Here is a 15,465-nt window from a genome sequence, read left to right as displayed (position 1 = left end):
AAAGCCATATCCATATTCATAGTCGGCTCAGAATGGTTATCTTGGTCATACAATAATGCTTTTTTGGCGTTCGTTTTATGACAGCGCGCATGTTTTTCTCTACTCTTAAGTTGCTGCAACCCTTCTTTTTTCCAATTCTGCAAAACATCGAATGCTGCAGGTCTAGCCTTTTTCTTTAATAGAATCAACTCTAAATACTCAATACGAGGGATTTCAAAACTACCATTGATTGGCCACTGAAATTCGGAGGGACGTTTGGTTTGTCTGTGCCAAATATCATTAAACACTATACTTCCAAATGCCATGCTTACAGTACATAGTACACGCTGGCGACCCCTCCTGTGGTGCCGGATGGCTAAATTCCAAAGATTGTCTATCACTGCGGAATAACGCCCTGAAGCAGGTAGACAATTTCCTAGGCATATCAAATTATTGGTGTTACCTGGTCAATAATTGTGTCTGCAGATACAATACGCCAAAATCAAATTATCAGGATATTTAAGAATCGGGTCACGACTCACCTGATCAGTCCTAAGGAGGTCCGATCGGATTACAAAGAATCTTACCTAACTAATCTTACCTTGTGTTTGGGGATTTCGGTAAATCTGCCCGCCTCGAGAAGTGGACCCTCGTCAAGATGCCGTCTTGGACCACAAGCTAATCGTCCAGGGATCAGTCGTGCAGCGCTGCTGAGGTGTCGCGTCTCGTTCAGTAGGGGCCCCTTTTTGTCGCACCGTCCCATCCCGGTCCGATAGCGAGGGTCAACCTTCAATAATCCGGCATCAATCTTGAGGGTCCCTATTCGGGCGCCAACTGTGAAAACAAAATCAAAATATCGAGGCTGAGTACCCCAAAAGGAAATACACCGAACACGGGTTACAAAGGAACATACAAAGATCTTTAATTTATACTAAATCAGTTACAAAGAACAAAACAAAATCAGATTGCTGTATTGTACTGAGGGCCGTATAGCTATCTCCAGCGTGGTTCAGTGTGTTCAGTGAGAGACGCTGTACATTAGAATTCGTTGCTCTTTTATATACCATTTGCGAACATGATGTCCAATCCTACTTCGGGTTAATATTCCTCTAATACATTACTGATCTAGGGTTCATGCCGAGTTCGCTTATCCACATGTAACTAGTTTGCCTTTAATACATAAGTCAACAAGCCTACACGGCAACTGTGTATTCTGGGATTTCCCATGCAGGTCTTCTCAAACATTAATATAATGTAGATAAACAAGTGTTCTTAGTTCAGTATTTGAATACATTGTTATTAACATATGCTCGTGGATTAGTGTCATTGACGCGAGTAATCCTTTACACACAGGTCAACGAAGGACAAGGTTTCAGTTCACGACCTCAACAAGTGGTCTACAGGCAAGTTACATATTAATTACACGCAGATGTCAAGACGGCTATGTTGTATTTTGGAATGACATCGTCCACCATTTTAACTCACAGGGTGACTTTACAAAGTGGACCTAAAATGGCGGATTGACCTAAAATGGCGGCTTACATTGATTTTAAGGTCAGGACCTTGCAACACGGATTTCTTCGCAAGTGACTTACAAGCAGCTTGGCCTAGGCCAAGATACATATATTCATTGCAGTAGGAGGCACGATGTAATTTTTCATTTGACAAGATGGCTGTGCAAAGTAATAAAGCCAAAGGAAAACAGACCAATATGGAGTCATTCGCAAAAACTTAGGAAGCCCGGCCGGCAAGGATAGTGAGGTGGTACAGACTGAGGGCCCCAATGATGCTGCGGACTACGAGAACCAGTAGATACTAAAGGCCATCGCAGCATCACAAGCTACCCTAGAATTCAAAATAGACGAAGTTAGGATTGACGTGGGCTTATTGCGACAAGACGTGCGTGCACCGGCTGAGCGCACTGGCAATCTTGAAGAGCAAGTGCAAGAAAACACCACATTGAGGATACAAACAACGAAGGATGTGAATATTCTGCAACAGAAAGTGAAACTACTGGAGGAAAGAGCAGAAGATGCCAAAGGACGGGCGCGATGCAACAATGTTAGGATTGTGGGCCTGCCTGAGGGAATGGAGGGGTCGGACCCCACCAACTAGATAGAAAATCTGTTACAAGAAATAGGCCCTGGGAACCTCTCACAGGGGTTCACCATCGAGCGCGCACACCATTCCCTAGTCAGGAAACAACCACCAGGAGCTCCACCCAGGCCTATCATCGCCAAAGTCCTTAACTATAAAGACAGGGAGAAGATACTGGCTTTCTCTAGGAATGGGGGCAACATACAAAGAGCCTCTGCCAAACTGGCGATATTCCCAGACTACACCTTTCAGGTACAGAAGAGATGGGCCCAATTCATTTCATCGAAAGAAAGACTTAAATAAGCCATTCTAAAATATATGTTAATTTATCGGGCCAAATTAAAGGTCCTACACAACAGCAAGGCTCTGGTTTTCATTAACTCCTTCTGAGGCACAAGACTGGATGGACAGCATACAGATTCCGGCATCCGAAGGACACTGATGGAAACATAAGGGCGTGTTTCTGTAAGCCACCATCGGTTTTAGAGCAAGGATCAAGTTAGGCGCCTGCTGAAAAGTGCTGAAGGCAAAGCACAGTCTGATACAAGGAGAGTGCATGAAATCTACTGTTCAAAGTGGTTAAAGGATGCAGGAGTATCGCAGAAGTCTAGTAGATGGGGCTAAACCAGAAAGGTCATTCTACTACCCAATGCACTTTTCTTAGGGTACTGAAAAGTACTTGCACGTTGGGCACCAGGAGCCACGTCGATCGACAGGGTGTTCGAGGAGCGGAAGAGGGGAAGTCTAAGCATGCGTCGCATGGCTGGACATTCTCAGTTTGGGGGAGGTTTGTTATATGTTTGGGGTTGGGGGAGTTCAGCAACGTAGGGGGGAAGCCTGAGATTAGAGCATGTAGTCCACACTTGGAAGGGGCCGAGGCCCTGAGGGGGCTAGAACCTTCAAAGGGACCCATGGGATCTTTTACTCAATGGCCGGCGACATTAAAGTTATGACCTGGAACATCAGGGGCATAAACAATTATGGTAAAAGACAGAGAGTAATTACATTCTTGCGTAGGCACAGAGTGGGGATTGCACTTCTGCTGGAAACACATCTGAACGAACACAAACAAAAGACCCTCGCTGAAAAGTGGGGGTGGGGGGTGGTCGTGGGTTCCACTTATTCAGTGTATGCCAGAGAGGTTCTCATCTGGATAGCTCCATCAATCCCCCTTAAAGTCTTACACACTAAGACCAACGATGAAGGGAGAATGGTCATAATATATGGTATGCTGTAGAACAGAGAAGTATGTATAGTTAACACCTATGCACCCAATCATGATGACACTATATTTTTTAAGTCACTATATGCTAGTCTAGGACCTAACAGGAACGGGGTCATGATATGGGGTGGAGACTTCAACTGCACTCTAAACCCTACAATAGACCGATCTGATCACAGGTTCAAGAGACGGGCACCGCCGGACGAAAGTCTTGAACTCCCTTCTGGATCATTTTCAACTTGCGGACATATGGCAGTTTCTTCACCAGGGTGTCAGTGTAAAGATACTGGTGGGGGGTGTCTGTACTTCCGCTCTCTAAATGGTAGAGGAGAGGCACAGCAGACCCCAGCCAAGATTCTCTATAGGGTAGCAATGGATGAGCAATCAAGGCCTAGCTTCTCAGGAGGTGATGCAGGCTGGTTCTTAAGTACCGTGTCGTCCCCGAGCCCCCACAAAGGAATGTCCACACACTGTATTACTGAAAACAGTCTTTATATAATTAATATTCAAAGGTATGTACACGATCACAATAACGCACTTTGTACTCGGAAATCAACAGTGATAAATATATACAATTCTAAAGTGGTACCACCAATATTATCCAATCTCATTAACGTGCATCAACTGTACGGTTAAAATGTCACACAGATCAATAACGAGGAAACCAGCAATAGAGATAGGAAGGAAAGCAAGATGGTTGAAACAATAAGCAGAATACTGGCCCCTACCGATAGACACAGTTCTGTGTGGAGATCCCCCCACCTGGGCAACCTGTAAAATAAAGATCTATAGCACAAGCCCAGTCCATATATTGTTCAATAGTCTTATTTCCTCCTATAATGTTTTAACCCCCCCCCCCCCAATGTACCTGGTGGAGTAGAGTTCTTCGAAGACGCGTCAAAGGATCCTTCTTGAGTGACTCCCTTTAAAGCAGGAGCCACGGATCGTCGAGAGGCGTCGAAGATGGTGAACTTGGCGTCGACGGCATCGATGAGAAGTTCAAGGGTGCCGAGACCACGACGTCGATCCAGGATGTGCTCGTCAGCGACGTCCTGTGAGGATGAAGTGTGTGGGGCACCTCGGCGCTGGATTGTTCAGGACCGCAAAGAGTTTCAGAAGAACTGTGGCCCAACAAGGGCGTCGAGTCGTTGAAGTCTTTGTGGCCTTTAGGTGGCGGTAAACCCACCAGCGGATTCTCCTCGGCGCGTTGGTCGTCCTCGACTTTGGTTAGGGAGAATTCTCTGTTAAGGCTAATTTCCCAAACCTAGTGAGTCCCCCAGCAGCTTTGCTGGATTTATGGGGTTTATTTTTTTCTCCTGCTAAGAGTGAGATTCTTTTTCTCCCACTCTTAGACATGATTTGAGGTGTTCCTTTGACTTTGTATGTGTTTTATGGGCTATGGGGTCCTTTACCCCATAGGGCTTCATGTGTTTTTGGTATGTGGGTTACACAGCACCCTCTGTGCAGTAACCCAGGGGTGTCGTAGCGACCCCCAAACCTAGACTCCGTACCCTGGGACTGACTACTGTCTCCCAGGGCATGTAAAGTCACCATTGGCTTTACTAGTCTTAAATTGTGAACAGAACCAGTACAAACCATCATATTGTGGACGTACTGGTCGGGGCAATTCGATTGCCCCGGGGTCTGTTGTTCGAGGGGGCACTGTCCAGTCCCCCCCCCCGACTGAGTTTTGGCTGGTGGCAGTGGATACTACTTTTTATATTCAACCGCAAATATATTCCTATGGGATTTTCACATTGTTCGAGACTACCACTTTTTAATATAGCCTCGAACATACCGTCGGTTTATTAAATTAATATAAATTCACTGGTTGGTATTTTTTGCCAAAACTCGGTTCCAAAATGGCGTTTGTGTTTGCTTCTGTGACTCCAACCCATGTCGAGCCCTTTGTTCCACTTTTTGGCGGACTTCTCCACAAAAGCCTCCAAAAGTGGTGCCACTCTGTCTGGGTACCACAGGGGGTGTGGGAGGGGGTTTAGGCACCCTGGACTGAGTTGCCTCGGCAACTCAAGTCGCACTCTTGTGTGATTGGCCCACCACTTAGCATGTTTGAATGACAGCTAGGACTGATGAATGGGGGTTTTCTGCATAAAAGCAGGGCCTTGGGGACTGGGACTTCAGACGTCGCCACAGGACCAAAGAATCCGAAGAGGGAGAAGCTGAGCTGACCTGCAACAACGACACCACCGGTGGAGCCCTGCTGAACCGTCTCACCACTTTTCCCGACGACAGAGGAGATCTTCATCCCGAAGAGTCTTCTTCCTTTGACTGGTGGGGTTAACCAGTTTGCCCGCCTTTTCGCCTTCCCAGATCATCTCATGGCCGCCTTGCCTGTGCCAAGCACCCCGGCAACCGGGATACCACGTTTTCTCCACTAGCGCGAATAAAAGGGTAGTACCTTTTAACCGGAGGACTCTGCGGCTGGTTTCTTCCCTGGCAGTGCAACGACCTTCAGCCTTCCTCCACGTCGAGATCATCCCTTCCTCTAGACGCCGCGACTTGCACCCGCTGCCAGGAACAACTGCCCCCGCTGGAGGATCCTCTCCACTTTAAAGGTACTGTGTCTGCCTGGCCTCCCTCGCAACGGTCTGTGTGGGGTGACTCTTAAAGCCTCAACTTACCACTTGGGTTGGCCCTAGGCTGGCTAACTGAACTTTTCTAAACTGAACTGATTCCTTCCTGAACTCTATGCAAGACCTTCCAAGCCTTTTAAACTGTGTGATCTTGGGTGCATTGGTGTTCTGCTCTCTCCAAGAGGGAGCCTGGCCTCTGAACTTTTTGCTCACAAGTAGACTTTGACTTTCCTGCCTTGCTGAGTGCTTCTGAAGGATTGTGTTGTGTGCTGTTCCTAATTTCTGCCTTTTCCCTCTTTTTTTCTTAAACTTATTGGAGTGCCATCTTTAGTTAAGCGCTCACCTCTGTCTGGAAATAAGTGGTGTTAACTAAGACTTGTCTAATAAGGGATGTACATATGATAATGGTGACTGTGTTTTTGAACCTACTTATAATATTAGTGCTAGAGTGTTTCTAAGTGTGTCTTTAAATAAATAATTATATACTTTGTTACCAAAGCTCTGGTCAGTGTTTGCTTGTGCTACTGTATTTCGGTACCTATCTTGTATACTCTATATACGGTCTAACTCTTCTTGAGAGAAATCTGGGTGTTACAGACTGCTACCAATTGGGTTTACTGCCAACACCTGTAGTCTTAAGCCTTTTGCAGTGGTCTATAAGGGAACGGCACAGGTTTCTGCCTAACACTGATCTCCTCAGCGCGTTGGTCGTCCTCGACTTTCTCCAGCGGGACAAAGCGGTCGACGTTGCGGACAAGGGAGTCCTTCGATTCAAATGTTCTTAGGCAAAGGAGCGGGCGGCTCCGGTCGTCGGCGGCACAGCGTCAAGTGGTCCCCACGGCTGCGCAACACAACTTCGACGGGCCTCCAGCGGTTACACAAACCTGCGAACCCTGGTCGACGGCAATGGACTTCGACAGCGGCGAAGTCCGGGTGCTTTGCTTTGTTCTCCTCAGCGGTCCCGTCTCGGGCCGGCAGCCTTTCGAGGGTCTGACTTCCAGGGAGCTTCGGCGAAGGTTAGCGGTGCTCGATGGTCCCTCGGAGCACGGGAAGAGGGCGCCTTACCAGGTCCTCTCTCGGATCAGTCTTCGACGTATTCGGCAGCTTTCAGATCAGGTCGAAGCAAATGCAACAGCAAGTCTTCTTCTTCCAGCTGGGCGTCGAGGATCAGCAGTTCCAGTTACTCTTCAAGTGTAGACACAGCTTCTGAACAATTTCTAGTGGTGAGAGGTCCCCAGATATACCATCCTGACTCCCATCCACACTGCTGGGTCACACGCAGCAGGCAATCATACAGAAGGGCATTCAGGCAGTCAGCCAATCAGGCACACAGTGCATTCAGGCCATCCTCCTCCCTCTCAGACACTCACAACAAGGAATGTGGAGTGGGACAAGTACCCAGCCATTCAACACTACACACTGCATTCAGGCCAGTTTCGGGCAGGGCTGTCTCAGTCTTTGTCTCTCATACCAGAAACCAGAAAGCCACAACAAGAAGTGCATATTGGTCACACACTCCGTTCACCCAAGTCCCACCCACAGGGCATACCCACAACCTAAATCACTGGGAAGGCTCCAGCCATTCTGGACTGGACTTCACAACAACACCATATATGGAACTTCTGCCCAACAGCCAGTCAGGGGAAAGGGACACAGTCAGGGCTTCCCAGGACTTTGGGAAAACAAAGTAACCGGCAATAGAAAGCAAGAGGCCACAGGGGCCATCTTGTTTTCCATCAGGAATCAACTGATTCCAGTGGCAGGGCCTGGGTATCTCAAAATGGAGAATACTCTGCGCACCTGTCAAATTCAGGATGGAGCTGCCACCAGCCCATACCCTGCTCTGCGGGCCACTCACAGGTGCCCAAAAACATACACTAGGGGCACAGGGTTGTATCCCCCACCCATGGGTGCCCTAAGGTTATCCCATGGGTCTGTTCACCAAACCAAAAGAGAGAGAGCTGCACTGCCAGGAGTCCCACATGAACGCCTGCGTGGAAAACACGACAGAACACACGATAAAAAGGCAGTAAAGGACAAGGATACAGAGGCCCTGTCCCTCCGATGCATTTCCAGCATCACAGTCAGGGACTACTCTCATTATTCTTCACCGCACAAAGTATACACAAGATTAGACTACCTGTTCACTTTAGAGGAACACAGGACAGAATTTGTAGAGGCGGAATACTTGGCTAGAGTCCTTTCCGACCACGCCACACTCTTAATAAAATGGGATATTACTGCCCCGAGACCGCCTATACCCAGCTGGAGACTCAGGAGAAAAGCGCTGCTGGACACAGCATTCAGAGACCATATAAGGCAATGCACTATAGAGTTCCTGGAAGTTAATGAAGGCAGTGACAAACAAGTGGCCATGCTATGGGAAACGTACAAGATGGTGAACAGGTGGGTGATGATTGCCAAGACGGAGGGAGTTTGGAAAACCATCACTGCAGAAATAGAAAAAACAGAAACAAAAATTTCCAAATGGAAAGGAAGAATAGTGAAGGGGGGAAATCACTTGGATGAAGAGATCAGACTGAGGCAGAAATGCCTGACCTAATGGGACAGGCTGGCCAAAATTCATTATGCTAAATACGTGGAGAGCAGCTATGCACAAGGAGATAACCAGGTAGGATGTTAGCTTGGCTGTGCAGGTGTGATGATGAAAAAGCCCCAAAATATTCTATCCAAACAGCTGCAGATAAAGTAGTAAACTTACAAGCGAGGGTCAATATGGCATTTCAGGAATATTACAACGAACTGTATCAGGACTCCCATGAAAACACGGAAGACGAGCTATTGGAAGCGCTGGAGCTTATCACCCTGCCACACTTAGATGATCAGCAAATAAGCTTGCTAGAAGAGCCCATAACCACAGAGGATGTCTTGGCCACATCGGGCAAATCTCCAGGCACGGACGGTTTGCCTGGTGAATATTACAAAGAATTCGCCAGTACCCTGGCGCCAATCCTAGCGAGAGTATATAATGAAGCATATGAAGTAGGGATACTCCCATGAACTATGAGAGAGGCCTTAATTATTTCACTCCTTAAACCAAACAAGGGTGCAACAGAATGTGGATCCTACAAACCCCTATTTAACTATTTCAATGTTTTCAGTGCAGATATCCACTTGTGATGTAATGGTGTGGCAATATCTGCTAAAGGAGATTATGACAGGATCTCCTCAAAGTTTGGGTCCTGCCTCACCTCGGGCACTGGCTGACACTTCCTGTGGGCGGGTGGGTCGCAGTGTGGACAGGAAGTGCAGGAACAGCGAAAAGATTCTTTAAATTACATGTACTCAGGAAACACATTATGTAAGACTGGCTCCCATAGTGTTGAAGAAGGTGAGCATTTCAGGGAAAACAGTAAGGAGCAACAAATGGTTGTATGTTTACTTCAGTAAGTGCCCCGAGATTGCTCACGCACCAGTGCTGCCAGCATGCCTGTAGCAAACACTTTTAGATGAGTCAAAGCAATACTAGCGGGTAGGCTACGGAAAGTGATTGCAAAGATCACACACCCCGATCAAACAGGTTACGTCCCAGGGAGGAACATCTCCTGGAACTTGAGAAGGCTACATCATGTCATAAACGGCACTAAAGATAGGAAGGAATATTATGCAGTGGCCTCGTTAGATGCAACTAAAGCATTTGACTCGGTGCACTGGGACTGGCTCTATGCTACAATAACGAGAATAGGATTTGGACCGCGCTATATGAAATGGGTTAAGCTAATATACACCAAACAAAGGGGAGGGTCAGAACTGGCGCCACTTAGACAGACGGGAGCCGCAGAAGGGGACTAGACAGGTCTGCCCATTGTCCCTGATTCTGTATATAATTACGATGGAACCCATGTCAGCGTTCCTAAGGCAGGAGTTTAGTGAAGCGGGAATAGGCATTTATATAGTGAAGCATGTACGCAGACGCTACTAAACCTACAAAACCCTTAAGAGAATCTGCAGTATGTGTTGGAGGTACTGGACAACTTTAACAAAGTTACTGGGATAGGCATAAACCAGAATAAATCCTGCCTATTCCCGCTGGCAGGGTTAGCGGTAAAGGGCAACACAGAGATGCCGGTCCTACCCCTGGCGTGGAGTAGGTCCTCCTTCAGATATTTGGGGCTAAATATATATCACGATCCCAAGCAAGAACACAAGCACAATACTATAAAGGCAAGAAGAGGGGTTGACCAAGTCTGGGGGAGGTTGCCTTTGTCTGTGGTTGGTAGAGCGGCCCTACTACAAATGGTAGCACTGCAAAGGCTGATACATTGCTTTGGCAATGTTCCATATAACATTCAGCACGTTGCAGAGACCATATGTGCAGGGGGGTTGATGATCCCCAATTTTGAACTGTACTTCCTAGCGAGTCAATTGCAGTATGTAGTGAACTGGATGGCTGACTACCCCACAGCGGACACTACGCTCCTATAGCCGGCAATTAAAAAGCTACACTTGAGAGACCTGATATGGGTTGCCCCGTAGGAGTTGCATGCTCACCCGCAGCTAGTAGCATTAGGCATACAAGTATGACAGAGGACCTGTAGGACAATGGGAATCGGGGACCCAATATCGCCACAGATAGCATTGGCGGCAGTAATGTCAGACAAACTGGGTCTACGGGCTGGAGTGCAGGCACACTGGGAGTCCTGTGGTATAGCCACAATAGGGGACATGAGGAGCGAAGACAAGATGCTAGGCTTTACTGAATTGTAAGCATCTACGGGCATACACGAAGGCCAATTCTTACTACATAGTCATACTAGGTACAATAAAGGGAAGGTGGCCTACCACTACAGACAACACAATATAGTGTGGAGAAATAGAGACCATAATAAACATCTCAGAGGGAGGACATAGACCTGCTGATGAAGGAGCCAGGTGTAATTTTTCATCCAGACCTGGGGATGCCTTCAGCTTTACGCCTGGCTTCTGAATATCTGTGTTTTATTGAGATAATCTCAATAAAGATGTTCTTGATCATGCGGTTGGTGCTAGGTGGCAGACTGCAAGGAAGCCATACCCCTGTATGTGGTTGCACGTTTACAGATGTTGTTATTGGCAGCATATCAATCCTTTTATTGCATTGAGGGATAGGGTGCTATATTTCACTGTGTCCGGTCTGCAAGTCTCTACGGTGAAAGGTTACCTGGCTACATTGCCTATCTTCATGTGCAAGGTCTTTCTTTCATACCCCCATATTGTCCCAGTTCTTTAAGAGGCTGGTGATCTGTTGCCTACTGACACTGTATCTCTTGGTGAAGTGTGAACAGAATCTGGGTTTGGCGTATTTGTGGCTGTGACTACGTTTTTATCAACATTGAAAACAGTTTTTATGGTGTCCATTGCTTCAGGAAGACGAGTAACTAAGCTGCAGGCCCAGTCAACTGACATATGTTATACTGTCTTTGCCAAGGAAAAGGTGACATTTCTGGAAAATGCATCCCTTTTACCACAATTGATAAGTAATTTTCACATCAACCGGGCGATACATCTTCTGGCTTTCCTTCACCTTCCATACACTAGGAAGGCGGAGAAGAGGCTGTACCTTCTAAATTCAAGAAGGATTTTGAGCCATTGCATCAGCAGGTCAGATGAATAATGGATAGCCAGGCAGCTATTTGTGGCTTTTTGACATGCACCAGGGGGGCTGACTGTGTATAAGCAGAACATCTCCTGTAGATTGTTACTTGCATAAGCCTTTGCTGGGCGGTAGTGCACAAGTCTCTTCTGGAAGGGATTGTGGTACATTCTACCGGAGTTTGTGCAGCAATGACTGCTTTCTTAGGATTGTTTCCTTTCCAGGAGATCTGAAGGGCAGTGACTTGGTCAACTCTGCACACATTAGCAAGTACTACTGCTTGGGTTCAGATGTTAGGCCGGAGGCTCTTGTTTGGTAGATCTATAATATAGTACTTCTTTTGTTGAGATCTCTTTCCGTTCTTTTGAGTGCATCTGAAACTACTCCTTGTCATATGTTGCCAGCAGTCTTTGAAAGGCGAGGCATCTGCAGAGGAGATTGTATTCATTAGAAGACAAAGTTACATACCATACTGATAATGCTGGTTCTGATAGATACATCTTCTCTGCAGATTCCTCATCTGCATACCCTACGCCTCTCAAAATGCTCCCAGTACTCCTTTACTACAATGTATCTGGGTAACAGTTGGGCTCAGGGCGGGCAGTGGCACTTACTTCCTGGACACTTGCACTTTTGTTGGGGGGCACAAGGATGCCCTTGTGGTATGGTGGGTATTTGTGGCACCAAATGGGTGTGATTGAACATTTTCTGAGGTCACAGCTTCTGGCTGGGCATTTCAAAGTTAAGGAGTCTGCAGAGGAGATGTCCAGCTGGGCCAATATTACTTGTAAATTACCTTCTTCTCTGTTCTGTCCCGTAATGTATTCCATTATTGGAAATCAGATGTCTTGAAAGTCTGCATGGCAATTACTAATGTTATAGGTCAAACATCTATACAGCTGTGACTACCCAAACCTTGGTCAACTGTTGCATAGTATGGTTTTCTGCCCTGGTTTGATCAAATGAATTGTTGGCACCGGGCATACCTGTGCCACTATATTTGCAATGCCAAAACAGTTGCTGTATGCTTACTAATAAATAGTGCAATGAATAACTATTGATCGCAATGATACAATGAGGCACTCTGAAATTATTTGAATTCTGTATTTCTTAAAATTTTAGGAGATGACAGAAGAAGAAAAGAATAACTTGCAGAAGAGAAGGCACCTAGCTGAAAAACTTAAAGAAGAAGTGATTAATAAATGATATTTTAATAATGCTCATTGCTGGTGTGTGGATAAGTCACTCTCCCTTGTTCGATTTTAATTAAACCAAACGTTTGATCTAAACTTGCACCTGTGTTACTCTGCAGAAAAAATAAGCCAGTGTTCTCCAATCACATTTTAAAGCTTTCTTCGCTTATTGGAAATATACTTTACCACAAAGGTTTTTTGTCCTCTGTCATTCCGGTTTATTTTACAATTTTAAATGCAAAACATAATTTACATTTATTGAATCCCATTAATAAATGTATGGATTTTTTATTTTTTCGGATTGTTGAACTTCAAGACAAGAGTCTATCTTTGCTAGTAAAGTCTGTATTAAATTAAGCTTCGGAACAGGAATGAACAGCATTTGGAATCAAATATAAGACATACATTTTTTCTGCATATGGATAAACAGAAAAGGGTTATACGTAAGAGTCAGACGACAAACCTGGTTGCTTATATATTCCTGCTGATACCCACTATCTAAATCTTAGGGCCAATCAATAGAAAGAGAAACAGACAGAATAAAATATAAAGTAATGACTTCTTCAATTATAAAAGGCATTTTAGGACACTTTGAACTGCAGCTCTTTCCATATCATTATTGTTCTGGGATTGAAGGCAGATGTGCTGAACAAATGCAGATGTTTGACCCATATTTTTTAAAATTTGAAGTACAAAATATTTTCTTATTAAATTTAAACTATTTTCCTCAGGGAGCGAAACAAAGAAGTCACAGGCAGGAGCTAAAAGTAGTTCCTGAGAAGAGGGCATCATCCAATGAGCAGGAGCTACTTTTAGTTCAAAATGAGGTGTATGTGCGTTTCCGTGTGTGTATCATTTAAAAAAATGTTTTTTCACAAAACAGTTTAAGGTTAAGCCAACAAAAACAGTCTACAAACATTAGAGAAAATAATGTTAAGGTAATAACACAAATATATTATCAATATTTGAAAAAATACATTTAAATCAAATATCATGGTAACTTTGACTCACTCTGCTTTTGTTTTTTAATATTTAGCATGTAACATTTTTACAGTAAAAGTGATGTAATTTGTTTGCTAAAAATTTTAAATGTTTTTTTATTGATTTTTGTTTTTTAATGTATATATTTGGACTGATTTTGTTACTATTTACATTTTGAATTTGTAATTATTTTTTAGTAGAAATTGCATGTTTGTATTCGTGTTTATGTAAAGTATGACTATTATAGTTTCTTACTAAGTTTGTAAATTGTTTAAGTTGTGCATATATTGACGTTATTTGTTTAAATAAATGTCACTAAATAGTGTTTATTATATTGTCATTTTTTGTTGTATGTTTTGTTTGTGTACTTCAATTTTGTCATGTTTATTGTTACTGAATTATATATTTGTAATTATAAAATGTATTTTTTTATTTTTGTAATGCAAATTATAACATGTTTATATAGTGATTTTTTATTTTGCTGTTAGATACTTTATGTAAAATATGCGCTGAGTATGTTTAAATAGAAGTGTTGTATATGCGTAAAATATAATGTTTTAAAAAAAAATGTTTTTATTCAGATCCACGCTCAACTGTACATACATGACATTGGATCCCCCTCAAGGGGGAGCAGTAACAGGATCGATAACACATTTTAACAATTGAACATTTGTGATGCAAGATAGAAAAAAGAAGAAAAAGAATGAATATGGTCTAAGGAAAAGAGTAAAAGAAAGGAGAACCCAAAAAGAACCCTACTGCCCGCCCGCCCACCCACCTCCCTCCACACCACCCTTTTGCGCAACGCATAAACTAGTAGCTGGGATTTGCTGATGATTCTGGGATTATCCTCGGTAATAAAGTGACGGGACATTCGCAGGAGTATACTCTGGTGTGTGTTGAAGGGGCTTCACATCACTATTTGTGCTAGTATGTCTGTGGGAATCAGTTGGCACCGGGTCTTCCTATAGGGCCATGCCTACCTGTCTGCGGAGCTTGCAATGGGTGCTTGATGGTCAGCTTGTGGGGTCGCAGCGTTTGCCTCCCAGTACTCAAGGAAGGGGAGCCACTGCATGTCAATGTGGGTGTGGGTTTCCTGGAGTGCTGCTGTGAGGCTTTCAATTTCATAGAGCTCTCTAGCTTTGCATAGCCAGTCCCTCTTGGTGAGCAAGTTGAGAGCTTTCTGTATAATGTTTTTAATTAAGTCGTTTTTCTGTATTATAAAAATGTTATGCTTTCAGGGTGCATTAGCGGTGTACATTTAACTTTTGAATACTTTTACTTTATAAAAAATGATTTCTTTGTATGCATAAAATTGTATTTATTATTTTAAAAAACATGTTTTTTGGTTTATGGGCGAGTTAAGGTTACCTATAATATATTTTTTAAATGTATTGATAATATATTTTAATGTTTTAAACGTTATTATTTCTGTTTGTAGACTTTTATGGGTTTTTCGTTTACCGTAAACTCTTTTCAAATAATTTCCTGTTTTTTTAAGGTTTTGGAATTGTAAGATGTTTTTAAGTACTTTTTCATTGTATATATTATTTTGTGTCAGTGTATTATATTGAAATACATGAATGTGTTCCAATTGTGTTTTTTATGTTGTTAAATTTTGATTATTTGTGAAAATGTCAATTTGATTTTTGTGACAGCCTCCACATCACCCCTTAAAGCTGTCCCATACCTCGAGTGTTAATAAGAACCTTTGAAAAAGAGTCCAATAAAAAAACATTTGAAAAATTGCAATTTATTGTTCTGTTTAATAGCTTTTTAAAAAATACCAATTAAAGGTTCTCCAAG

The 15,465-nt window shown here is 43.9% G+C and overlaps 1 protein-coding gene across 3 annotated transcripts in view; it reads left to right on the top strand.

Annotated features, from left to right (window-relative positions):
• The window catches only part of CFAP36 (cilia and flagella associated protein 36), a 1,333,208-nt gene extending 1,320,239 nt beyond the window's left edge, over positions 1-12,969 (top strand). For 2 of the 3 annotated variants that reach the window (XM_069608062.1, XM_069608063.1), the window contains one exon: positions 12,608-12,874. In XM_069608062.1, the coding sequence (XP_069464163.1) occupies positions 12,608-12,691 (84 nt within the window). In that variant the 3' untranslated portion in view covers positions 12,692-12,874. Of the gene's footprint in view, positions 1-12,607 lie in introns of all 3 variants that reach the window. The other variant, XM_069608061.1, reaches the window with a different exon arrangement.
• The last annotated feature ends 2,496 nt before the right edge of the window (positions 12,970-15,465 follow it).

This window comes from Ambystoma mexicanum, chromosome 4q, assembly GCF_040938575.1.
Source record: "Ambystoma mexicanum isolate Mex_15411 chromosome 4q, UKY_AmexF1_1, whole genome shotgun sequence".
In the NCBI taxonomy this organism is placed as follows: Eukaryota; Metazoa; Chordata; class Amphibia; order Caudata; family Ambystomatidae; genus Ambystoma; species Ambystoma mexicanum.
The sequence above is the reverse complement of the archived record's forward strand: the minus strand, read 5'-3'. Positions and strand labels throughout refer to the sequence as shown.